At 39.4% G+C, this 27,314-nt stretch overlaps 1 protein-coding gene across 3 annotated transcripts; it reads right to left on the minus strand.

Annotated features, from left to right (window-relative positions):
- Nucleotides 1-1,918: 1,918 nt before the first annotated feature.
- OMA1 (OMA1 zinc metallopeptidase) lies at nucleotides 1,919-19,709 on the minus strand. 3 transcript variants are annotated; one of them, XM_082286731.1, is made up of 9 exons: nucleotides 19,477-19,709; nucleotides 18,184-18,706; nucleotides 17,567-17,795; nucleotides 16,930-17,103; nucleotides 16,735-16,842; nucleotides 15,394-15,522; nucleotides 11,290-11,364; nucleotides 9,480-9,629; nucleotides 1,919-3,338 (listed from the first exon to the last, which is right to left on the minus strand). In XM_082286731.1, the coding sequence occupies exons 2-9, from the start codon at nucleotides 18,684-18,686 to the stop codon at nucleotides 3,120-3,122; spliced, it is 1,587 nt and encodes a 528-aa protein (XP_082142857.1). In that variant the 5' UTR covers nucleotides 18,687-18,706; nucleotides 19,477-19,709; the 3' UTR covers nucleotides 1,919-3,119. The 3 variants fall into 3 exon arrangements, with proteins under 3 accessions (XP_082142857.1, XP_082142859.1, XP_082142858.1); XM_082286733.1 differs by lacking the exon at nucleotides 19,477-19,709 and adding an exon at nucleotides 19,040-19,137; XM_082286732.1 differs by lacking the exon at nucleotides 19,477-19,709 and adding an exon at nucleotides 19,015-19,119.
- Nucleotides 19,710-27,314: the final 7,605 nt, after the last annotated feature.

Genomic DNA, 27,314 nt, shown 5'->3' on the forward strand with positions numbered 1-27,314 from the left:
TGATAAACCAAAAGGTTAAAAGAGCCATTTTTATTGCAGGATGCCTTGAATGTACCTCCCCTGCTCATGAAATCTCTCAATGTTTCCACTACAGTAAATGCATTAAGAGTGAAATTTGTACCATGTATTTACTCTTCCAGCAGGAAGCTGTGAAGTGCAGCACAAAGTACTGGAGGTGGAAATCCAGATGAATTTTTACTGGCCTATCTTACCTTTTTTCACTCTAGCCACTATTCTCCCTCTTCTATGCTGTGTTTTCCAAACACTGAATTCCTTCAACAACACTACCAGATCTGTTTTTCCTGTGCCATAGTGAGTTACAATTGCAGTGGAAAGTTTCTACAGATCATCACAAGCTTGCAACCATAGCATTTTCCTAAGGGATATCGTTTGAAATTACATTTTTATGATTAATAATATAATAATAGAGTTTATATATTAACAAATTATGTATATTATTATATATGCCCCCACAACTTAAAAATACTGTATATTCTTTGACTTTAAAAGTGAAATGTTTACTATGGAAGGCAACATTTTTGTGATTTTTCTGTTGAACAAAGAAAAAAGAAAATACTTTAGCAATATAGGCAGATCCAAGATAGAGTACTCAGTAAGAATGCAAGAAAAAAGTGCCCTCCAAGAGGCAGATGAACATAAGGCATTTTCTGTGTTGGACACAAGTAGAAAGGAGAAACCCTTTCCAAAGCACTTGAGAAAAGTATTAGGGATGAATTAAAATGTAAAGTAAACCCTGAATTTTTCAACATTCCATATTGAATGTAAGACTACATATTTGAAACAATTTAAGCAGTATTTAATATATAGTATTCTAGTGTAGAGGCCTAACTCTTGTGTGTTGTGCGTGCACTTTATATATGTGTGTATATGTCTGTAAAAAGAGGGGTATGTTTTATTAGATGAGTATAGTTGGAAAAAATACATAATCCCCTTGTCAGACTAATTAAGAAGTTACCCCTCCCTTGAAACCTTTTCTCTCACATCACCATGATCATGGTTACAAGACTATTTACTTACAAATTTTAAAAAATCTCCCTTGGTGAACTTAAAAATTGCATCTCCAGCCTTCAACTGCAGTACTTCAGTCACTTAAAACAGACAGCAGAAATATGAAATTTGTGTAGTTTCATACTTCATCTTGAAAGCTATAAAAACTCTTGTTTGTTCTCCTTAGTCCTAACAGACACAAGCATCCAGATGCATGTCAAGCAGCAGCCCTGGATAACGAAACAAGCTCTGACATTGGAGCAAGAGAGAGGCAGCAGCGTTGGGGTTTTGGTGCTGCAGGATAAACTCTGAGGTCCACAGGGAAATCTAAATGGTGTATTTTTCTGTTTACCTTCAGGTGACAATGTCCAAATGCTGCAACACATCACTGAACGTCTGTTACAAAAACTCCTGTCACGAGGAATAAAAATGGATGGATGAATAATGGTCAGGCTGGACCTTCTGCCTCCTGCCAGCAGGACTCAGCAGAGATTTAAAAAACAGCTTGTAAGCAATATGCAGCCAATCTAGACCTATATAATCAGACCTAGAATCATCAACATTACACAGACATCAACTTATCACTGAATAGAGATACGGGAGTTGCTGGTGTTTCTCAAAGGACCTGGCTTCGTCGACTGAAGTCAGTGAAAGCATTACTTGTTTCACAATCCGTTTTTCCAACTAAATTCACTGACAGCACTGAATAGGTTATTTTTTCCTTTTTAAAAACTTGCATTCTGATTTAATTGAAGAAATATGATTAAGTCTACCCTTCTCCATGCAGAAAAAGAATGTTTCACAATAGGATGCACTGTAAAATATTTTGAATGTTTTCTTCCTGTAAGGCACTACCATTTATGAATGGGATTTTTGTTTTGATCCAAATGAGTAACAAAAAGCAAATACATCTTAACAGATGAAGGAACAGGATTTCCCTTTTTTATTTTCATTCACTGCCACCTCTTTCTGCATCTTCCTGCAAGATCAACATTTCATTATTCCATCAACTGCAAAGCAAGGACAATTCAAACATGTGCAAAGAGAGATTAACACGCTGGGTATAGTGGGTCACCCATCCCGAAAGGCAGAGCTTTACCTGCATTGTCCATATTTGTCTCCAGGGTATAAGAAGTGTGGCTTCAAGGGGAGGAAAGGGAGGGAGTAAGGGAGGGATGCTCAGCATTAGATGCCAGTTTCCTGAAGAGAAATCACCTTTCATGATAAAGTCATCTGCAAAAGCTGTGTAGTCAAGAAACCTTTCATTTGTCTCTTATGCAATATACTCCACATCAGCAATCATTTCTATCCAAATGGATATATCAAATCAAATGTTGTGGCAGGAGAACTGCTCTCTGATGAAGCACCCTGATAATTTAAAAAAAGACAAGAGGCATCTATGTAAAGCATCTGGTGCTACCACGATTCTTTCAGTGCTTCTTCCAGAAGGAAGACTCCCCTGAAAATTATTTCATTCATTTTTTTTAAACTGAACTTTGTGCAACCCTTTCAGGTTACTTTGAAGCAAAATGTTGAATCAATCCACATTTTAAAATGCCTCAGAAAGAAGAAAAATCCCAGCAGTAAATCCACCTAATTAAGTGGGGGTGTAACTAGCCCATAGCTATTATCGCTTCTCAGCTTAATATTTTTAAATACACTGTATGTGGAACAGGCAGTAAGCTCTCCTCATTATTTCTCAAATGAAGCTGAGTAGATCTAACCCAAATTATGGCAAGATAAATCAGACAACTTAAGTGATGAAAATTGTACTTTTCCCTCTGCTTTAGGGACACTTCTGGCTCATCTGTCCTCTGATCAAGGTGAGCCTGATAAAGCTGAAAATTACACTGTGTGACTGGATTGTATGAGATTATCTTTCCCCTGAGAAGTGATTTATTTTAGTAACTATTAATGAATAAGAAACTTTCTGCTCCAACACACTGCTCTTCTTATGTGGGCATGGTTCCTTATTGCTTTGAGTGAGAGATCACATAAAAGAAATGGAGAATCTGAGTGGCTACATCTTCTTCATGGTTCAAAGACAATTTTGTGTTTTAAGATAGACCTTTGGGGACCACCAGTTCCATAAAAAGTGAAAATTAATGTCATCAGTTTGTGGGTTTAACTGCAAAAGTCACTGGCATATCTTCTACTTTTTGAGTGTGAGGAAAGTCCAGTTTTGGTTTTGAGGGATCTTGCTTTGTAGAATTTGGGGCTTCTCGACCTTCAGCCAATTCCAGGAGACGTTGCATGTTAAGTCTGAAAATAAGGCGAGGATCTGGTCCAGAAAGAGATGGGCAATTGCAGCTCTCTCTTATTTTAAGAGCCTGTGAACACATAGGAAAACAAATCAAGCTCATTCAAATAGGAAAAACAAGAAAGCTTTCAGTCAGTGACTTTGGCTTTCCAGTCAGGTTTGCATTTGCACATTAGTTAGTGTAATAATGAGCCTGAATTGTTACCGAACAACTTCTCAACAGAAACCAAGAACTCCTGTTACAAAATGTAGCAATATGGTAAAACAATGGGAAAAATGAAGAGTGAAATTATTTTCTCACACTGTGATCTCCAAGGATGGATACTCTAAAGGTACAACATAATTAGACAGGAAGTTCTCCAATGTTTTGTGTGGTATTTGTCCACATCAGTACCTTTTAATTTACATTCACATGTAAATGAAACTTTCTGTAGCCCTTTCAGGTTACTTTGAAGAAAAATGTTGAATCAATCCATATTCCAAAATGCCTCAGAAAGAAGAAAATTCCCAGCAGGAAATCCACTTAATTAAGTGGGGGTGTATCCAGCCCACAGGCTATTACTGCATCTCAGCTTCATATTATTATATTTATATTTACATTCAAATGTAAATGAAAATGACTGCATCAAGAAAAAAAGGGATCTGAATAATTTACTTCCTCAGATATGTTCTATTATTGAAGTAACTATACTTAGATGTCTGGCTCAAAAAAGGAGGGAAAATCTCCAATAACGTAATGGACTTTTAACTGTTTGGCACAGAGATCCAGCTGGTTCATCACTATAGTTAAAATGCAGTTATACAAGTGATCTTATCTCCAAGAAGCATTTGGATGCACAGCTTCCAAGTGTTATGAGAAAATAATGTCTCTTGAATGTAACAATTTCTCTGGATAAAAAGATGAGCAGTAAGAGACCAAACTTTAAGTTAGTCCTGCTCACTGAGTAAGTGCCATTGCTTAAATTTTACAGATCAGAAAGTAGGGGCACAAAGGAGCCAGGGAATCTCCCAGAGAACCAAAATTCATTAGGACAAGCACATTCCCCCCAGATCATCCCATCTTGTTGGCAATCCAAAAAAGGTATGACAGTGGATGAAACTCATGTCTCAAAGGCACTGTGGAGAAATTGATATTAACCTGTACAAAGTCAGCTGTTTTAAAGGCTGCTTAAGCTGTGTTCACTGTCACAGAGCTCAACATACCTTAAATGCACCACACAAACTGGCAGCTCCTTGTGCGTTTGGCACACAAGAAACTGATGCTTTGCAAGCAGCTGTACACAGAACTACTGGTATCCATGATCCTCCTACAACTCGTTTAAACTAATTAAGAAAAGTAGATCCTTTGTATCATATAGCAAAATATTACATGTAGAACTTTAGAGGGTTCTACATCACTGAGAACTACTTTTTCGAGATCTGCAAAATGAAACACCAAGACCAAAACAAGTCTGATGGTTACCATTAATCAATGGTCGCCGTGGTATGGTCACTTTTGTTCAATATTATCTGTCTTGGCCTCAGCTAACAGCATAAACCACAGGCAGATTTACATCCAGCTCTGTTTTTAATCCTTTCATGGGAAGACCAGTTGAAATGTACATTTTACTCCATTTTATTCTCAACCATGGATTCTTCAAAAGCAATGGCCAGACCTGTCCTGAGTTGTAGCCAGGTGCCTCCTGGCCAGTACTTGGGACTGTCAGCAGAAAACAAACATTGATTAATTTGTTCTAGATGGATTCATGAGGAGGAAGAAAATAACACAGTTTTCAAAGCAGTCCTAGCATTGCACTACAGACAGAGCAGAAATTTTTCTAATCTGCTTTATATCCACCAGCTTTGTCTGAAACAGCAAATCAAATATTCTAGTACAGCTCTGCATAAGTATTTGCCCATCATTCTGAAACACTTTGATATTCTTCCACAGGAGGCACTGGAAACATCTTACTACAGCAGATTTCAAAATAGAAGAGCAGAGCTTCTGAACTGATTTTTCTTTGTATAAGGAGGTTCCAAAACATATTCCTTCCCCAACTTTACTACAGTGAACTGACAGGGTTTGCTGTAAATGGCTAGAAACAAATAGAATTTAAAATTAACAAATGGTTTTGGAAAAAGACACACTCCAAAAATGTAGCAAGAGTTTCTCCAGTTGTTTCTTGCTGAAATGTAAAATTCAAATCACTGGATACAAAAGTCTGGATTAGGCATGCAAATATTGTCCCTGTCTAAGTCTTAAAAAATATGAATAAAGCTTTCACAGCTTGTTTTTCTACAGCATGATCGTCCATGTAGTCACCAAATGTAACTGTACTGCTGAACACTCTTCTGCCTCAGTGACCTGTTAATTTCTAAACTGACATTTATGACAAACCAAGACTTTTCTTTTGTTCTCTTCTAGAACATAAGCTGCTGCAAGACTGCATTAGTGTCAAGCAGTGTTATTCAAGGCAAATGGGAATATAAAGATTTAGGCTGTATCCTGGAAAAGGCAACATAATCCTCTTTTAAACTAATTTAGCAATTTTGTATCTCTGGGTTTTCCTGGCAATACAGTGCCTGACCTATTTCCATGGTTTCCCTCACCTAAAGTCCCAACAGCAAAGATAAAAACCAGTACTTCAGGTGGACATTTTTACCCTGTGGAGGTCTGAGTTCTTGCTAGATATAAAGCTGTGCAAGGGGGTAGAAGGCAGCTATTCAACACCATCACCTCACATGCCACAGAAAAAACTGCAGATATGGAAAGAAAAGCCATGTTAACTTGTCACCTCCCTACTCAGGACAGCTGCAACTACACATTGCAGTGAGAGCAGCCCACCTGCCTTATTGGTTCAGGAGATCCCAAATAAAACATCCCAACTCCTGCTTGTAAGTAACAAAGGTGAAGCTGTTTTTCTTATCAATACAATCATAGTCCTTTCCTGCAATATTTGGGAGCAGGGAAGGCAGAAGAATTAACGAGGTCTCCCTTATCCTATCACCTTCTTGTAAAGGCTACCAGCTTCTGTACAAATACAGAATAAGTGATTTTTAGCTCCCAGTGTTAATCCTTAACACTGTCACAGACACCAGGCTACCTGCTGGGTCTCAAGCCCTTACAGTCTTAATGAAGTAGCAGTAAAAAGATGATTAAAGGAATTGATAGACTTTCCTGAATAGAGAAGAAAAGCAGCTTATATATGATGTTAATACTTCCAATCTTCCACTGATGTTGGCATAGAAAAGAAAAATTGTGACAAAATATTTAATAACTTTATGGGGAGGATGGAAATGCAGGTCAGTGGTTTTGTTCTTGTTTCCACATTGATAGGGCTTAATTAACATATTCTAGTACTAGAATTATCTGAAGTAATGTTCACACCATAAGCAAAGGGCAAATTTACCAACCCACCTTTGAAAAGGAAGCAAAATAACTGTACCTCCCATACCAAAAGGCAGCAGACTGAGGAAAAAGCATTAGCTACACAAAAATTTATAAAAATAATAAGCAGCCAATGTGGATTTGACAAGAATAGGTGTTGCCAAAGTAAATGAATTAACTTTTTTTGACAAGTTAACTCACCTAGTGAACAAGACAAGCAGTGCAGTTGATATATCCCAACTTATTATTAGTCTCTAAATGATCTCACCTTGGCATTTCCACAAGAAAGTGGGAACAGGAATTATAGTCAATCAAAAATGGAATCTGAACCAACAACATGATGCTAAAACAGCAAATGTCACATCAAGATGAATTTTTGCATCACAGGCAAGGCTCAGGAGATAACCTTCTGCTTTATTCAGTTTAGCTGAGGCTTCCACTGAGTACAGAGCTGCATTTGAACAGCACACCAGGAAACAGACACTGTAGCAAGTCAGAGAACATGAAAATAAAACATTGAGAAGAACTAGAAGATCCTGTAGCTTCTCTTTGGCACTACACTCCCAGAGTCTCTCTCTCCAGAACAATGATCATCATCTCCCCTACTACAAAATTATTTTAAGATTTCTTTTTCTGAAAATGAAATGCATCTCTCCATCTCCCATGTAGGAATTCTAAGAGATTTCAGTTTCCTATTTAAGAATATACTCTGTTTTCCTGGTTTACAATCCAAACATTTCCCTGTCTGAGAGGAAAATACTTTCAAAACACAGTAAATCCTCTACATTTGCTTTATTTCATTTCCAGGACAGCACCACTTGGTAACTGCTTATAGCTCTCTTGTTCACTGATTGCTCAGCATGGCTGTAGCTTCCAACTTGCCCAGAAAATCAGATGCAAGATCTTAAATACTCATTTGATTTACTCCCAATCTTTTAATTACTTGAAAGGGTATAGTCCCCTAAAGTGTGTAAAGTGTGATAGTCCTGCTTTAATTTACATTTCCTGACACTGTTCAGTCACCTCATTGAGATGTGACATTTCATTACGTGAAGAAAAATTCTCACTTTATGTGACTGCATCTTATTGTGAACCTGCTTCGAAGTCTGTAGAGAAACATTCATGTGGCCTGAGAAGTCCAAAAGCTTGTCCCTGTTTGTCCCATCTATAGCAGCTGGTCTAATGAGTGATGTTGTATTGTCCTGAAAACCATTTCAGCTCCAAAACCAGCAGCACATGAAACCAATGCTCATGATGGATCTGGCACGGAGTCTTAAGAAGTACCAGTTTCTTCACAGAGAGATACTAGAGATAAAAAGGCCTTTTTTGATAATCTGGCTTCTCTCCCTGGGCTCTGAGTATCTAATGGCAATTAATATATGGTTAACATCCTCTTCTAAAACGTTCAAAGTATGTGAACAATGAAACAAAAAGGGGCTGATATTGAGCAACAATAAAACCCTGGTATTCCCTTTCCATGCCTGAAATGCAGCCTGAAGGCAGCAGCTCCCACAAGAAGGGGAGTCAATGCCTCAGACAAGAAGCCTCTGACAGCACCTCTACACACTTTCTTTCATCTTTATTCCACTTTTGTAGTGCCAACCTCACTTATCTTGTGAACTTGCTAAAACCAGGATTTCTCATTTGACGCCAAAGAATGTTTAAGGTAAAAGGCAAATGAAAACATCTTCCCCCTCAATTATCTTTTGGAAGATCTTCCTGGCCTCCAGGGCTCTTGGAAGTGAGAGTAGCTATAAATAGATGAGGTTTGCTCCACCTGCTAAACTACGAGAGATGAGACAGAAATAACAGTTCTACACAGTTGCTCAGTTATTTAACTTATTTGCTCAGGCCTGGGGTAGAACATAAGAAGTGATTTATTTCATTACCTCTTTATAAGGCAGTCAACAACTGTATGAAAATAAACGATCCCGAACCCTTTATGTTCAATCTAGCCAAAACTGAGGCTCCACAACAAGATTCATTTTCTATTCAGCTGCTCTAATGTGTTAGAAAATCCATCAAAAACATTCTCCCAGCCTGCTTTTGCAAACTATAGACTTTGTGTATATTAATTTAAAATATCCAGTCTAGCCACTCTCCAGCCTCCTACCCCTAATGCTGACTTTGATTTATGCCATCATTTAGAATATTTACTGTATTCATTCTCATCAAAGGATTCATGAAACTCTTTTTCTCTCCTTTGAAGTCAGCAAACACCTCAACATTTTAGTGCTCCCTCTGCCAATAAATCTTCAAGTGTCTTTACAGTTTGAAACCGAGAATGACTTAAAGTGACAGAGAGTTTTATAAAAAAAAAAAAAAAGAAGAAGAAATTACTAGTTGGTTCTAAAAAAGAGTATTTCCAAACAGTTTAGCTTGCTGAAAAACAGTGTTGCAGGAAAGTGCTTTAACACTCTCTTTTATTTTTTATTTGCTACAAAAGCAAAAGAAGTCAAGACAATTTAGGGATCCAACTAAAAAACTACCTTTCCAAAATGGCAAAAAAATAGAAGGAGTGGATGAGATCTGTAGCACTGTTACATCTATACCAAAAGGCCACTCAAAAGCAAAAATATTCCACTTTGATGAGAAATCAGAAAAACAAAACCAAACCACAACTTACAATATAATTACATTTTACCTGTGCTATCTTACTTTTTTCTCATTTAATAAAACCTTTAAGGTTGAAAGCTTTGCAATGGAGAATTTATGTAAAGATAAGCATGGTGCTATCAGAGTAAATTGTGAATCAATACCAAAGCAGCTAATGAATTCATTAATATCAACCTACTTCTGGCAACTGTTGTAAGAGGAAGAGACCCTTCCCTGAGCCCTGCTCACCTCTGGGATGAGGCGGTCCAAGTGCTCAGCTCTGTTTTCATGGGAAGGGTGTGTGGAGAGCCACTCAGGCAGCTTGGGCTGCCCCTCGATGGCTTCTGCCAATTCCATCTGCTGCCAAAAGACGCTGCTGGCTCTGACATCCACGCAAGCCTGAAAGCAGAAGGGAAATGGAAACACCACGTGTGTTTAAAGTAATAAATACACAATCTAATGGAGATTGAATTACAAAGGACATCTTAAGTTTTAAGTTTCTGAAGTCTGCTTAGATGGTCCTCCTACCTGACAGGAAAAAGCTGTTCCAAAATATCTAAAAGCAATAAAAAACTCATGCAGACAGACACTGGATCTATTCCTTTTAACATCTGTGTGACTCCACTGATCTTAAAAAATTTACACCTGAATTAATAAAATTCAGGAGGAAGAAAAGGTTTACAATTTCTGGCATATACTTGCTCTTCTTTATAAAAAAGCTCAGCTGTGAATTTGAAGTTATATTTACTAGAACAAATTGACCATCTCCATAGATCTAGGCAAATTTACAGGAAAAAGCTGAGAGTCAAAAATACAAGGTGATAATAATTCTTACTTATGTATACTTAAAAATTTACTGGAAATGCTTTTCTGTTAAGTGATTACATGGCCTTTCATGGGTGAACTGTGGAATCCATGACACATTACAACAGTAATTCTGCAGAATTTCTGACTCTCTTCAAGAAGTATATCTTTAACCATAGAAAGTCATAGAACAGTAATTTTTAGAATTGCTTTTGTGTATCACCACAGACTTCTCTATTTTTACATTTAAGTGAAGGAGAAAAATAAGTAAGATTTCTTACACTGACTTTCATTTGCTAAGAAAAAAAAAAAGAGACAAGTAGTCAGAAGATAAGAAAATTACTTCTTCCCATTCCCCATCCCGGGAATAGATGTGGTGCCTTATCCTTTGAATTTATTTAATAAAATTATTATTATGAAAAGGTTATCTGCACAAGCAGAGAAATGCTCATGTCACTTCACTTATTTCTTTCTGGTACAGCCCTATTTTTTCAGTATTAGAAAGCACTGAGCACAAACACAGCAATTACATTTTTTTCAAGGATTGTGTTATTCCTTTAGACAATTTCATATTACAAATGCAGTTTTAATCCCAGAATGAAAATTAATTTTAAAAACCCTTCCTTGAAGAAACATTAATAATTATTAAAAGGAAATTTTGCTTATGAAATATTAACACTAGATGGTGCTGCTCTCACTGGTATCTGACAACTGGGTCTACTGCACTTAACCAGGAATCAGAGTCAGTTCAATTTCCTCAATATACAATTAAATTCCTGAGGGGGAAAAAAGAAAGGAACTAAAAAAATAAATGATGAAAAAAATGCTGAGTAGCTTCTGATTCAATTTTTGTCTTGCTTTATGCTGCATTGTTGTTATGGCTGTATTTAGCTTAAATCTTTGCTGTAATTAAATCCTACTTACAGAAGATCACTATTTAGCATTCTCCTTTTTATAAATACATTGGGGTTTCTTCTAATAGCAATAAACTACACAAACAGTAGACTGTGCAGGTAATGCACTTTACACACTTCAATGTTATTACACACAATCAGCCAGAATGACTCTGTCTTTCCCTAAAAGCTATTTTATTTCCCACCACTTCATAAATCTACATATCTTCAAAAATTTACAGTTTACCTCCATATGAAGTATGAAACTCCCTCTGATTGTAACAGAAGCTGAAAAAAGTCTGGTACTTATTGTTTTGCTAGTTTTATTTTTATTGCTAATAAAACCCATCAGCTGTAGTTACCTTTGCTGCAAACTGAAGTCCCACTTTATCAGCTTCAGCCTCCAGGGTTCTGCTGTAGGGTCTATCAAACATGAACTGCAAAGAAACACATCAAAGCTCTGTTTCTTGGTTTGGAATGTGTACAAATACAGAGACTTGTAGCTGTCTTTTAACCTTCTCATAAGTAGTGGGGTTTATCTATCATGCTCACATTGCAAGTGATCAGTATTAATTTTCTTAATGTAATCTTTAATTCCATTATATGTAACTCATTGATCCTGTATTCAGTTGACATTAATTCAAATTAGACATATTTTCACAGACCTTCTCAGCAGCCAATCTCATTTTGCAGCAACTGAAAGCTCAATATCAACTTTACCTCAGAATTTTTACACATCACTCTTTTATTGACATCAAGATTTTTGTTGCAGCAACTGTATGTAAAAAATTCCATTGGTTCCCTAAACTTTTATGATGCCTTTAAGCCTGGTATCATCTATTTCATATGGCAAACTGCCCACGATAAGGAATGTAGCCATAAGTATTTTCATGCAGAAATTACTCCTTTGCCATGATTATCCCTAATACAAGCTGCAAATTGCCCTTCAGAAATCAAACCAGAAGACATAAAGCTAAACCAAACTCCTCTCCCATTTTTTAGAGCATTAACACACACTAAGAGACAGCGGTGGTTTTCTCAAATGTAATTCATGTACATTTGGGCAGCCTTGCCCTAGTCTGTCATGTTACAGTAAATGCAAATCAGGACTTGTTTAAACAGCCTGCTCCTGTAGAGATAAGGAACCTGTCACAACATCCTGGTTTAGTCATCCATTAGGAAATATGAACTGAAGAACGGCAATGTGCAAGGTTAGAGAAGAGAGAAAGGTTTATCAGCTCAAAAAGGTTTTATCAGCTCTTTATCTGGCTATAGAAATATGTCCTCCTTAAAAGTTTCAGGGAAAAAAAACACCAAAAACCAAACAACAAACCACAAAAGAGTTTGAAATGAAGAGCACCAAAGAAGTGGTACAATCCCTTGAATATATAAAGATTATTAGAAAGATAACTGTAACTTTTTGCTTCTTTCCAAAGAAGTAGTGTTAAGTTTTTTTTTACTAGGGCAAAAATAGAAGCCAACCAAAACTGATCCTCTAACAGTTTTTTAAAGCCAAACATGCTGGTTTATTTAAAAGTAAGCAGAGATGAGGTCACTTTCAAAATTCTTAGTTTCCATACAGACCTTAAACATTGCAATTATAAATACGTTTTTTAAACCTCTGATGATAAAGTAATTCCTTGAAGTGGAATACATATTTTTATTGCCTTGAAAAGTGTTCCAGGTCTGTTGGTGTACATATATTCACTAAGCAGCAAAGAAACTCCTGGATATTAGTCTGTCATATATTCCTGAAGCACCATTTCTCAGTTAGCCAGATAAACAATTTGATTAATTATTAAACATTTTTTAGACATGGAAATGAAACTGGTAACATACAAGAGTCCTGAGGCATTTAACATACAGTGGTATTCATCTGCTACTGAAAAATGAAACGGTTTACAAAAATCTTTTGTGAATGTGCTAAAATGAAAAATTAGAACTTCAAACACTGACTAAAATCATTGTCAGAAATTAGTCATGAAAAAAGAAGACGGATCTGATTTTCCAAATCAATTACCAGAGACTGCGTATGCTAAAGAAAAGTGAGTTCCACGTATATGTTGACTACCCAAAATCACCAGTTTTCACCTGAAAGACAAATCTTATGGTGTGAGGTGGACAAGAAAGGAGTATGAAGTACTGCATCCATGCATACTGGTGTGTGGGACGTGAGTAAAACTCAGAATCATGTTTCGTGTTATTCCAAGAATAACTCCTAGGCTTTAGTTCCCATATAAAATAACTGCTGCTCTATAACAAAGCCAATATGCTTCAGTCCAGAAGTACATGTTTAAAGAACAACCCCAAATAAGTGTTGTAAGAAAAGTTAACAATTTATTAAGGAAAGAAAATCCATTGGGTTTGGGGGAAAAGGCAAACTGGAGCTCACATAACCAAAGGCCTACAAAGAATCACTGGGAAACACTTAAGAGTCAATAATAAAAAATACACAATAGTTAGCAGGTCAAAAAGTCAAGCCTCTAAGGACATAAGAGAAAAACAAATATTGAAACAGAAGCAAGTACCACAACGTAGCTTAAATAACCCTCTCACAGAACGGGATGCTAAAGCTTTAAAAAGCAAAATACAGCTATGGAAGAAGAGGAAGAGAAACATCCTGAGAAAATGTGTAGAACGATTCACTTTCACATAAGCACAACAGGCAAATTTTGAATGGAGGAAACAGACACTGCACTCCTGAGTGACTAAAAAACCTGAATTTTCTATTCAGCTTCTTTTGTCTATGGGATGAAAGCTTTGCAAATATTAATCACATTGACATTACTGAAGTTTGATCAGCCTTTTAAACCAGGACAGCATCCCAGAGATGATGTTTCCTTTGCACAAGACTAGGAGCTTAAACCCCAATTCCCTTTCCAATCTAAAGCACAACTCCAATCCATGATGCCAAAATACCCATTCTCTGTGGAGAGGAAAAGAGATGCTGACAGGGAGTTGAATCTTGCTGTCTAAATTATGAGCAGTCTCAGGATTCATTCACACTTTGTTTTTGCCAAATTCAGCTCTTCAAAATGCTGGCTAGCATTCATCAATGTATTGGTTTCTTAGCTACTTGTGCAAATATCCAAGCTCTTTAGAGATAATTTATGTTCAGAATCCACACATCTACCCATTAGCATAAGAACTACCAAAACAGATTGGTTATGTTTAATTTCATGTTTTTGAGGAACTCGGGGAAATCTCAGGAAAAGCATCAAGTCAAAGAAACCAAAGAGCTCTTTCACTTTAATTCAGATTCCAGGAGGAAAGGGCCTCCCCTTTTCCTCCACCAATAAGACAAGTGGGTCACAGCAAGTGAAAGTGGAAAAAAACAAACTGTTTATTATCACACAAACAAAACAGGGTAGAACAGGATAAAAAAAAACCCCAACAAACCTCAAAATACAACAAATTCCCAGAGAGGGAACAGACACAGAGGCTCGGACCAGCCGGGGTCACCCCCGCAGGCTCCCCGGACCGGCGAGGAGGGAAGCGAGGCAGTGAGGCAAGGGGAAGGGAAGGGCAAAAAGAACAAGAAAAACCAACAGAACCTTTTTCCAGCTAGCCAGAACACAAAAGAAACCCGAAGAGCAGCACAGCGCTCCCGGTGCACTCCCTGCCGAGCCCCTGGAGCCCTTGGGCTGAGCCGTTCAGCGGCTCCGTCCCCGGGTCCACCGTAAAGGCACAGCGTCCTTGGGCACTGAGCAGATGGTTAAGGAATAAAGCGGCTTCGTAACATCACCCCAGGACACTCAGGAAAAGCATCAAGTCAAAGAAACCAAAGAGCTCTTTCATTTTAATTCAGATTCCAGTTTTATGATCTAAGCAAATTTCTATTTAAAAAACTTTTTAAAAAAATAAATGGATCAGTAACTGTCCAGAGAGTAAATTAAACTGCTGAAGGAAACTGGGACCAGAAAGCCTCTGAATTTCACTTTGCTGAAGTATTTTCTGGCTGAAAAGGTTGTTTTAGTAACTTGTACTATAGCATGCTTTATATAAAGTGTGGTTAGATTCTCAATTTTTTTAATCTCAGAAACCATTCTTACCACTAACAATATAGTTTAAAAATTCCATATATTTTATTTGGTTTAGGAACAATCTAACAACTATTTAAAATAAAAACATGGCATTTTACCATCTACAACTTTAAAGGGCTAGTTACCTTTCTAAAAGACAATCATCTGTCTTAACTGGCAAGCAGGTTCCTGGAGCCTGTGCAATTAAATCCAGTCATTTAGGGAAACCTAAAATTCTTCAACATGACAAATGAAAATCAGCATCAACTAAAGCAGAATCAGATTTATAAAAACATATCTCGTTCCATAACAGACTCAAATATTAATTTTTGCTTACATTTCTCCTCTTGCCTTTTCCCCCAAACCTATTTAGGGTAGCAAAAGATTTAAAATGTCTTTCCAAGGAACTCAGGAAGGACAATACAAAATGTCAGTCAGTCTTACCTCCTGCAACTTGCTCTGAATCCACTGGCCAACAACTGCCAAACTATCACGAGGACAGATGGCCCAAATCATAGTGAGAAAGATGAGTGAGAGAAAATCCAGTAAGTGAACCAGGCTGGCTTTCTCTGCCTGCAAACAGAAATTGCCCATTTTCATTCCTTACTGTGTGACATTTCTTCAGAATATAACAGAATTTGGAAACACTTTAAAAATCACTGATTGTTTTTTTTCTCCTATGCAGCCACAGGAACAGGGCATGCACAACTTTCCCTGCTTGTACCAAAAAAAAAATAAAATCCACTAGGATATAAGGTACTTTCAGGCCAGAATTCACATAAGCTGCATAAATACAGCTGGAACAAATACATTCTGCCTATCAGCTTCTCTGAGAGATTCAAAGCTTGAGGTAGGATGGTGACAACATGCAGAAAAAAGTTCTTTAGTAAAAAGGCCATGAAACACTTCAATGTGAATGAAAAAATCTATAAAAATACCTTCTTTACATTAATTTGAAAAGAGATAAGACATCACTGAGACAGGATCACTAATAGGATAAGGGGACAGTACACGTAATATATTTATCTTTTATTTCCTGCTGCTTTCCTTTAAATTCAGAATCTAAGAGATTGCTCTGTTTTCCAGAGCTCTATTTGACATCGCAACAAATTGATCAGAGCATTTACGAGCAGCATCATGCAATACTTCTCTTTCTGCCAGTCAGGTAACACAGATTCCATACAAACAAGATAAGCTCTTTTTTATTATCAGAAATATTTTTTAGAAGTTTAAAGAGTTGCTTGGCTCAACCGAGCCCAAGAAACCGTGATGTGAACTGTTGCTCACCCAAAATCATACAAGAACCAAGCTCCAGGTATTATTAAAATTTGACACTCTAAAACTGTGTGCTACAATAGTAACAGTATGATGTATTTTAAGATACTTTTTTGAAGTGTATCCACTCCTGCAGGTATTAACAATTACAGGAGTAACAGAGTTGCTGAGTACCTCCAGTTCTTTATGTGTCTGTGCTGTAAAAGAGGGATCTGCAGACCAAGTTCTAAATGACTCTTGAAAGTGAGCCATAATCCACCTGTACAGCTGTGAAAAAAAGCCCTGGCAGCCGTTGTGTTAACAGGGACTACCACAGGTCTTCTGACAGTTATTAAGTGCTACACGAATAATAAGGATCTACTGTAGCAGACTACTCATTTCAAACTCAATTTTGCATTAATTAGATAGAGTCACACTGAAAGCTTGGTTGGTAATGATAGGGAAAATCATAATTAGAGTAATTAGAATTAATAATTTAAGAATATTAGACAGCTTTCTTTAAAGACTTACTGCATGTTCCAGCACAGCGTGAGCTATTTCATGTCCTAAAATAAACGACAGCTGATGAATATCAGAAACTGCATCCAGCAACCCAGTAAAAACAAACACTTGACCATTCTGTAAACGAAGAGAATAAATATTAAGTGGGAGACACATCAAGTGCTGTTTCAATATTATTAATTTTTTGCGTGGTGTACAACTTACTGGAAGCACAAAAGCATTTACAGCTGGTACATCCACCACGTGGATAACCCACTTGAGAGCTGAGACTTGGGGGACGTCCTTGTTACTTTCAGACAAATGCCCAACAATTGTCTCCACAACCTGGTAGCCTGCATCTGTCTCAGGTAACATTTGACTTTTAAATAGCTCCATCCACTGAAAAAAAAAATTCATTGGTTGTAATTTTTAAGGTGGACAAATTTATACAAAACATGTAATTTGAAAATATCCTTGTACCTTTTCTGTTCTTATCTCGTGTCTCTGACAGACAGGGAATGGATACACTTGGATATGGTTTATCAAGTTTCACTTTACAACAGGAAGTCACAGAACTCAAAATTACAGGGACTAGTTCAATGGACAAGAAACAGTTAGGAATATTTGCTCCATGCAAGTCATGTGCTTTTTAATTTTTATGTGCCCCAAATGGAAAGGGAATTCTTAAAAAGGATGGGGACAAGAGAAAGGCGTAACAGATGGGGGCGGCTCTGCAGGGTTCTGGGCATGAAGTTCAAAACTCATCAAGGACACTACAAGGCTTGTTTGCCCATCTCATTAATAAGACTATCTCAAAAGCAACAGTTTTTGAGTACTTTCAATTTTTTGTCTAAAATCTTACCATATCATATTCCATCTCTGACAGCTCCTTAAAATGCTCTTTGCCAAACACCATGAGTCGAGTGCGCCCAGTGATGGGTGTCTCCTCCAAGTGGGTAAAATAAAACATGACAAATACAACTCCTAAGCTGCTGACACCCAGCAGGATCTTCCATTTGTTTTTTCTTGCACTTTCTTTAAAGAGCTCCCGTTTATCAGGAGGAAGTGCCTTCCACCATTTTCTTATGCTCCTGTAAGATACAAACAGCGTTAACTTAGGACATAGTTAAAAAGGAATTTGTTACTGTCTGTCCTTGCTCTATGCTCTATTACAGTCTCATCTCATGTAGGAGCTTATGGGAGGTTATCCTGTAATTGGCTTCCACTCCACTCCACTTCTTCGCTCCCACAGGAGAAGAAGGAATGCCCCTTAGTGTCTTGGTTCATCTCCCTCTACCACATGTAAATGAGAAAGAAAAGAGCAAAAGATACATCTAACACCTCTGATAATGGAAAAAAACACCTCTTGTTGAGCAAACTGTCAGCCAAACAACACTACAAACACACCTGCCATCCTCCCCCCACTCACACTTTGCTTGATGGGTCTTGCACTGAGAGGAAAGTAACACAGTATTTTACCTGCCAAGAATGATGGCAAATAACTTCTGAGCTGGCTTCACAATAATCCAGAAAAGAGGAACTGGTGCAGCCTGAAGTGATGGTGATGTGTGAAAAGACCTGATGATCTGAATGTTCCAAGCAGGAAAGTGATGTGGAAGTTGCCCTACAGAACTGATCTGGAGGGATGGGATTGTCTTCCCCAGAGGCTGAGAAGACTGAGAGCAAAACCTTCCTGAACTATGGTGTGCATTCCTGTACACTTCTGCATTTGGGACATCCAAAAGACATCTCAGTCCTTTACCAGCGAAGTTTCTATAGGAGTCAGGGTTTCCAGTCAAAAAACAGTTCCTAGCATTTCCACTCAAATCCAACCTTTGGCATCCAGTTCTGTCGACCTGAGTTTGGCACCATCCTGTGTAAGACCTAGAGAGATTCTTGTACTTCCCCTGCTTGCACAAAGAAGCCAAATGAGAGAAAACACAGTTCCTGCCTGGCAGCTTCAGACCACAGATGATACTCATAACTTCTTTGGTTGGTTACCCTGAAACAAAGGAAAAAAAGAATAGCAGACTGGTATTAAGAAGCCCACCCAAACAGGAAACTGCATCGTAATTTCATTTTCCCCAAGCAGATACAGTGTATTTGTTTGCCAACAGCTGTGTTGCACAAAAAAAGGTCGCAGTCACAACTGCATCCGGTTACAGTTTTAAGATATCAATCTGCTTCCGACTGTGAAAGACATCAGTATCTTGCATCACTGAGAATAAAAAGGTTTGATTTATTTTTTTTCCTTTCACTTTTATTGCCACCAGACCAGCGTGACTGCAGGTGTCCCTTGTGGGTCATCACCTTTCCACCCCGGGCTTCTGCCTACCGGTGCCATTCCTATACATGAGGAAAACCAGGATCTGTGAGCACGTCGCTCGTACTTTGCTCCCGGCCTAGAAACAAAACGCAGCGAAACCAAGTGTACGCCAGCCGGGAGCCTCTGGCTCACAGACATGGAAATGCCTTGGCACGGACAAGACCCGGGCCCTCCCACCCGCGGGGCCCCGCCGCTGTCATTTTCACCCTCTGGCTCCGATCGCGGCCTCTGCTTCCCCTCCACCCCCACCACCCTCGGGGAGAACCGCGATTATCGTGACATGGGCTGATGTGAGGAGCCGGGGGTGGGGAATGAAGGAGACGAGTCACTCTGGTGCGTCCGCCCGGGTAATGGCGGGCGGGGAGGTGAGGGACAGCTCTGGCCGCCTCACAGCTGCACCTCCTAGAGACCGGGAACGACCTCCTCCACCGGGCTCCCCTACTCACCACCGCGGGAGGCGGCGGCGGAGGGGCCGGACCGCGGAGCCGGTGTCGATACGCAGCCGGGGCGGAGAACGGGAGGCGGGACGGGCGAGGCGCCGCTGCAGCGGCTGCCGGGACCCCGCGTCCCTTCCCTCAGGCGGGGCCGCCGCCGTTCCCGCCGCCGCCGCCACCGCTGCTTCCCTCAGGCGGCGCCCGCCATTTTGTGGCAGCGCGGGGAGCAGGGGCGCCCCTCATGAGGCGCAGAGCCCGTTCCCCTGAGTGCCTTAACGCTGGCTTTGACCGCGGTGTTTCCGTGTCATCTGGTTGCAAAATGTGGAATATGTCAGGATTATTTTAAGTCAGGGTGTACTTTGATGTAAGATCTTTGTACGCTTTCAAGCCTAAATCAGTGGAACAGGCAGCAGCCAGCTTTCCCTAGTCAAGGACATCCGGGAACTAAGACGCTTTAAGGATGTAGCAAATCAAGGTGTTTATGTGTATCTGTGAACACTGCTAACTCGGCTGAATACTCAAAGTTTGTGTACCCTATAGCTGAACTATGATCATTATAATAATAAAAATCATGTCTACGGCTCAAAAAGACCCTGTCCAGGTGAAGAGCCATCCCCTGAACATGTGTAGAAGTCAGCTGGGGCTATGTAACTTTTATGGAAATTAGGAATCATTCATCAATTAGTAATCAATCAATCATAATAGAGGGGCTGTGCTTGGAAAGTTACTAACTCTGAATTCCTGTGTGTAAATAATCGTGGGAAAAGTCCGGTGGTCTGCCTTGAGTTCTGAGCACTGGTGCTTGAGTAGGTCTGAAATAAAAAGTACCTCGAGTGTGCAATTATGGCCTTGTTGCACACCAGTTAACAATCCCATTTTGTGGGCAACAACCTCCTGGCTGAGAGTGGCCCTGAGTCCTGGCAGTTCAGAGGTTCCAGACCTTAAAGCTCCTTCACAAAATGGGTGAGGTTGGAAGGGACTGCTGGAGCTTATCCAGTCCAAGCTCTCCCCTCAAACTGGGTCCCAAGAGCCCTTAGGAAAATGTCCGGAGCTTTCAGAGTTCCCGCGTGCTATGCTTTGTCTTGTTTGCTGTTCTAGAGAAAAAGTCCTATGAGGAGTGGCTGAGGGAGCTGAGGGGGGCTCAGCCTGAAGAAGAGGAGGCTCAGCTGAGACCTTCTCACTTTTGCAACTCCCTGAAAGCAGTTTGAAGCCAGGTGAAGCCAGTCTTTCTCCCAAGTAACAAGTGTCAGGACAAGAGAAAATGACCTCAAGTTGTGCCAGAGGAGGTTCAGATTGGACATCAAGAAGAATTTCTTCCCAGAAAGGGTTGTTAAACCTTGGAAGGGGCTGCCCATGGAGGTGGTGGGGGTCACCATCCCTGAGGTGTTCAAGAACAACTGGACATGGCACTCAGTGCTCTGGTCTGGTTGACAAGGTAAGGATTGGTCACAGGTTGGACTCGATGATCTCAGAGGTCTTTTCCAACCTAATTGATTCTGTGATTTTTTAGGGACCTGAAATGTTGAAGTGGTTCCTGCCACCAAAGGGCTGGTGACACTCCCGGGCAGGGAGCAGTCAGCTCTTCTGCCATGGTAGGAGCAGAGGTGATGTTTTTCCCGAGAAAACGGCAAGCTGCTAACCTAATGTATAGCTCTTGTCTTACTCTTCTGGCTGACAAGTGTATCTTGAGTGATGTGATGTGATGTGAAAAACAGGTTATTTGCTGAGGGAGGGTGAGGCTGGGATGTGTGGTAATGACAGGGCAGCCCAGACTGCACATAAGCCCTGGTGCTTTGAATGTAAACAGAGGCCCTGTTGTTGTGGAAGGTAAAGAAACACAAATCTTTGCCTTCCAGAGCCACATCCTCTGTGTATGAGCAGAGTCAAGTATTGTGCAGTGTTTGTTCAGGTACTCCTTAGTTCACCTCTTTTTATTGCCAGAGCCCTCTTCTGTGACAGTTCTTAAGCACTGATGTTCATTGACAAGGGAAATATGTAGTGACCAGTTCTTGCAGTCCAGGCCCAAAAGGAACTTTATTTAGTGTTAATCTTATAATTTCCTTTGGCACAATTCCTTTAAGACCTGCCCAGGGTCCATTATCATAAGAAGCACAAAATCTGTCAGTCAGTAACACTGCATTAATTTTTGTGACTGCTCCAGTCACAAAACCAGTTGAGCTGTAGCAGCAGCAAAGCACTTTGTGTAACCCAAGGTGTGTGTGTGTCCCAGCTGTCAGGAAATGAAGAATGGAGATGAAAGCTCTCATTAATGTCCTTATTAAACTTTGTATTTGCTTGCTTTTCTTGTCTTTATCTAGAATGCTCCATTCCTAAGCCAAGCATTAAGGCTTTCTACCATTTCTTCTGTCATTTTTCCAGCTCGGTGTCTCCACTTTTTACTGAGTCTATTGAAAACATACTGGTTTGAGGTTTTTTCTTTGCATGTTTCTTTTTGCAATTATTTGTTTCTCCAATTGTATTATTTAACTCTGTCTATGTAGAGGGTATAGGAGCTATTCCTGTATTCCTGACTTGGCTAAATTCCTCTTAAAATCAATGGATGTTCTGAGTGTGCAAGGATGGGGCTAAGAGTAGTGTTCTATATTCTGCACTTCCAAAGTTTCCCCAAGTATCATTGCTTGCAATTAAAACTTCAAAGCAGACAAGCAGCAAATACAGCACAGGTAATTATAGGATCTATCAAATACCAGCACTAAATATATCTCTGGATGAAAATCTGGTAAACAGTTGAGCAATTGGAAAGTTGTAGAGTGTTTTTTCCTCTAAATAGATGTGTAGTGGAAAGAACATTCTAACTAGTAATTTATATTATTGCTTCTCTTGAATTTTAATGAAGATGTGTGCCTGTAACTTTTTTTTCCCTGAGGAAATAAAAAAGAGTATTCTGTGTCAAAGAGAGGTAGATTGAGACAGTTTTGTAGCTGAGTTTTTGCTTACAAGCCTGATGTCTTCTACAAAAAAAAGACTGTAATTCCCATTTCAGAAGAAGACCAGAAAGCAAGTTTTCAATTTTAAGACTGCAGAAGACCTATTTACAGGTCATCAGTGATTTCCTAAGTACAATTAAACAATTAACACCTTAACAGGTACAATTTTCCTGTGTGGATGTATCCATTAGTATTTGTGTATCTCTTCATATAAGTAGCTGTTCTGAACTGAATGACATTTTGTATATGTATGAAATTATTCACACAAGCAAATGCCACATCCAATAAACTTAATGAAAAGTAGTTTAACTCTGAATATAAAAAGCATTTTTCTGTGCTTTGTATACAAATACTTCTGTATTTGGTACTAAAGTCTCTCTGCTACCAATTTTGATAATCACAATTAACAAGTTTTCAGTTAAAATATACAGTCTTCAGCTTCAAATGAAAAAACTCACTATAAAATGTTAAAATATTTGGGTTTTATAGAAATCCAAGGAAAAACTAAGTATTAATTGATAGTATTGTTATTCAAGTTTCAGTGTAATTCACTTCTGCTCATGAATGCTGGGCTAAAATCTTGGCAGAAAAAATGCACTCCATCACCTTCTGCAAGTCAGAAATTGGATTTATTGCCACTTAGTCTGTTTGGCCAGTGGAAATATCAGGAGTTCACATTCATTTAAGAGATCAGACAATGCTTTTCATAAGTATCAAGATTTTTCCAAATGTTGTACACTAGAATATCCTGCCTTGGTCCACTGTGTCTTGTATTCTCCTTTGCCCTCCCCCACTGAAATAGCAGTTAGAGGATCCTGCTCTTTAAGGATTTAATAGGTATTATCTGTTGCAGCATATTATGTCTGTTGTTGACGTTTAAGAAAAAGTAGATTTAAAATCCAGAAAATGAAGTTACTGAACCAAGTAGAAGTTTACTGTAAAACTGTTCCTCTAAATGTTGTTATAAAATTCAATACCAAATTTAATTCCAAAACATGTGTGAAGAGGCTGTAAATAAGAAGTGCTCTTTTCATTTGCCTCCTAGTTGTTCCATGGTAGCTTTTTGGGGTGCAACCAGAGCAGCAGAAGTGCTGAGATTTCTCATTTCAAGCCATACAAGGACAGGCATTTATCTCAAAAGAAACAACTGGAAAAGGTTGGGTGCATATACCACCAGCACTGTTGGGCCCACATGTAAAATCCTCAATGGAAAACCAGCAGTGCACATTTTCATAATTCAGTCTTTCATTTAGATAATGCAAAGTCTCCCTAATTGTTTCTGCTGGTGCTTCATTGGTGTAGGAGTGTTTTCCCTCAGGGACCAGGGGTCATTGTGCAAATGAGATGTGGATCTTGTCAGGCTGCCTGGTGTGGATGAAATTTTAACTAGGTAAAGCCTGGTACGAGAGATTTGGTTAGAACTGCTGAAAAATAATAGTAAAAGTTCTGGAAGCTAGTTTTTCCTGCTTTGATAGCAATAGTAATGACTTAAGATTAATTTTAGCATTGACAAAAAAACCCCCACCTAATTGCAGCATTTAAAATCCTGAGGCAAATCAGTGGAAATGCTTTGGAAAGGATAATTATACCTGCACAAGGAAGAAGATCTGTTTAATAGCATTAACTGGCCCAATTAAGGAGAAGTGGAGGAAGGGCCAATCTGTTACTTTTTAACTGTTCACTGAAAAAGTGGTTTAGATATTTGAGCAGTGGAAATTGGCTTGGCTTTTTCAGGGTGATTCCCCAAGGTTTAAATATTTTAAGGACTATTGGAGGGATCTTGTCTCCAGTTGTTAGTAACATCCCAGACGTGCAGATGTTTCACCATCCCAGCAGGAGGGACCTTGGTGTATTTACATGGCAGGCATTAAGATTCACATCAGTAACCTAATCTGGCATAATCCCAGTCTAAACATCCCTAAGAGATTATTCTTAAGTAGGGGAAGATGGGACAAAAAGAAGATTCTTTGCTGTTCCACAACAGCAGCAGGTTTGACTGTTCTACCACTGATAAGAGCTGGAGGCTGCAGAGTGGTGAGTGCAGAGGAGGATCTGCTGCAACAAGGTTTTCCCGAGGGCTTCCCTGTCTGACAAATAGTGGTGTGTGTGTCTCTAATGCAGGTGTGGGACAGACAGGCGTGTGCACACACCAGCACCTACAAACTAACACGGGCATTTTGTGTCAAAGAGTTCAAGGGTACATACTTGGGTATAGAGGCAGACATGGATTTTACCAGGTGGAGTAGAGAGAACAGAGTTTAAGAGAGTTTTAATCCTTGTCTTTCATTTCCTTGCTATAGTGCTGCCATTGCTTCTGGCACTGATCGTGAGTGAGTTTTAGCTGAAAGCGAAGGCCAAAGCTCACTTTGTGCAGTTGCACGGTGGGTAGTGGCACTGTGTGCAAAGGGCAGCGCTGGCCTCTTCAGAGTTGGAGTGTGGAGAGGGGATTTTTTTTCTCTCCATGTGTTTAATTTGAGCTTTCCAAGGCAGCCAGTTGGAACTGCAGAACATAATTTAGGCAATAGCCAGCTCTGGCATTGTTAAAGCAAGCACACCCCGCTTTATAGCCCAAGTAGGCAACAGCACAAAGGCACTCTGCTATCACCCACAGAACCCACGGCAGAGAGCACAGGGCCTAATTACTTAAATAAAATGAGCAAACATTCCATTAAAACAGGATGATGTAATCCAGAAAAGGAGAACCAGAAATTTTAGAGTTAACATCCTCAAAATCTGAATAATAAAAAGCATTTTAATTTTCCAAAGTTTAAAGCTGACAAAGGGTCCATTTCCTCTTTTCACTGAGAACATCAGGAATGGTAAGAAAGTCAAACCGGCAGAACGTGAGGGACTGTTACATTAAAATACATGATCTGCCACATGCAAATGAGATTTGGTGAGAGGTGGCAGGAGACAAATGATTACTCAGCAGGAGCAATGGATCTGCTTGGTTTATTCAAGTCCCCATCCTACAGTAGCTCTACACAGATTTATTCAAGTAGAATGATCTAGTCCAAGGAGAGGTTCTCTGAGCCCTGCACTTCAATTAATTTCTCATTCTATTGATTAACTGCAGATACCTTATCCCTCCTATTAACCAACCCTAGTGCATTTCCAGTCGCTGACCAGCGGGCAGTCCACTGGTGCTTAAGGACTAGCAAAGAAATAACCAACCACAACTCATGACTTCCATGGGGCAGACTTTTAATGGTTAATAAAAATAGGAATGGCACCACAGCAGCCTCTCTTCTCAATCTCATCTACTAAAAAGAAAAGCAGGAGCCAGGAAAAGATGCTGACACTGTTACCTGTTAAAGAGTTTTTCAACAATTGGTACTTTTGTCAGTCCTATTCAATGTTATGCCTAAATGTTTACATTATAATATAAAATCTCATAATTCACCTTGAAAATAAGATGTTTTTCTTATGACAGAAAAGAGAAAAATGCAGTGATTTTAAAAGACTGTTGAAAGCCACGGTAGATCCCCAGAAAAGACTGCACATCTCATGATCCCTGATGGCAGGACAGCACCAGCCTCTCAAACACATGGCTTTGATCTGCTCTGCCTAAGTAAGAAAGTGTTTAAGCAATGTACTTGGAAAATTTTTATTCTCATCCTCCATTTCTTTATCTGACGGCTGCTCAGCTCTAGATTTTTAATTTAATCTGTTTTATAGATGGCTACTTGCAAAATTGTGTGGAGTTAGGCTAAGTTTTGAGTTTTCCTATGACAGGGAAAGATCCAGCCTAGATCTCAAATTCTCACTTCATCTTCTCTCAGCACAAGTGTGTATTCCTGAGTGACAAACAAACAACTTTGACATGTTGCTGTAAGGCACACAATAAATTATAGACCCTGCTCCAAAACTGTGAATGTATTAGTGCTGCTGCTGCAACTGCATAAAAATCTTATTTTGGGAAAACATGATGCACCTGCCCCAAACTATGGACCCAGAGTTTCCCAGCAGGTGAGTGAACAAGCATGGGGTCAAATGGAAATGGTGTATGTTGAACCAAATAATACCCAACAGCATCTGTAAACAAAGGCAGAAACAGAAACAAAATCAAAGCCTCTTCCCTTATCCTTTTCATTCAGTAGAACCAGAGCCATATATTTATGGTTTGTCGTGGAAGCAGCACATTCCTGACTGTTCTTAGAATTACAAACGAGCAACACTGAAACTAATTCAGAGAAGGAAAGAGCTGCTGGCCCTGCTGCAGTGCCCAGGTGGAGCAGGTGCTGCTGAAGGAAGCAGATGAGAGTGATGGACTTAGACATCCACACTCAGCACAGAGAATGGAACTGACAGTATCCCAACATTCAACAACCAGCATTATTTTCTTTAAAATATCCTTCACGGTGGGTATGACTCCCCAGACAAGGAATGCAGCAGATGAGTAGGTAGCAAAGCAGTCCAGTTGTAGTGTGTTGGCCAAAGTCCAAGTTCAGTAATTACACTCTGCTCTTAAATTCTCCCCGCAGCTCAGCTGGAATAAAGCTCTTTTTCAGCCTGTCCCGGAGCATTGTGTAGTGTTTCTGTGAAGCTGTACAACACTGAAAAATATCTCCTCCCATTAAAATTGCCCAGGGAATTTAGGTAGACAGAAAGCTATTACCAGAGTTGGAATGTGGGCAGAACACCAAGGTTAACTTATACTTGCATGGGGATCAAGGGATCTTTGCTGACGAGGAGTGTCAGACCCTTATTAAAGAGCACAAGTGGGAATAGCTCACTGTGCTGCCTGAATACAAACCCGGGAACCTGGGATCTCCGCACCTGGAAGCGACCCAACACCTTGGATGTTTCCTAACAGATGACTTTATAAAAGCCTCTCATGCTGCAGAGTGTCTTATCATTACCTTATTTTTTTATTTAGTAATATTTATGAAGTTATTTGTT

This window comes from Coloeus monedula, assembly GCF_965178545.1.
Source record: "Coloeus monedula genome assembly, chromosome: 9".
NCBI lineage: Eukaryota > Metazoa > Chordata > Aves > Passeriformes > Corvidae > Coloeus > Coloeus monedula.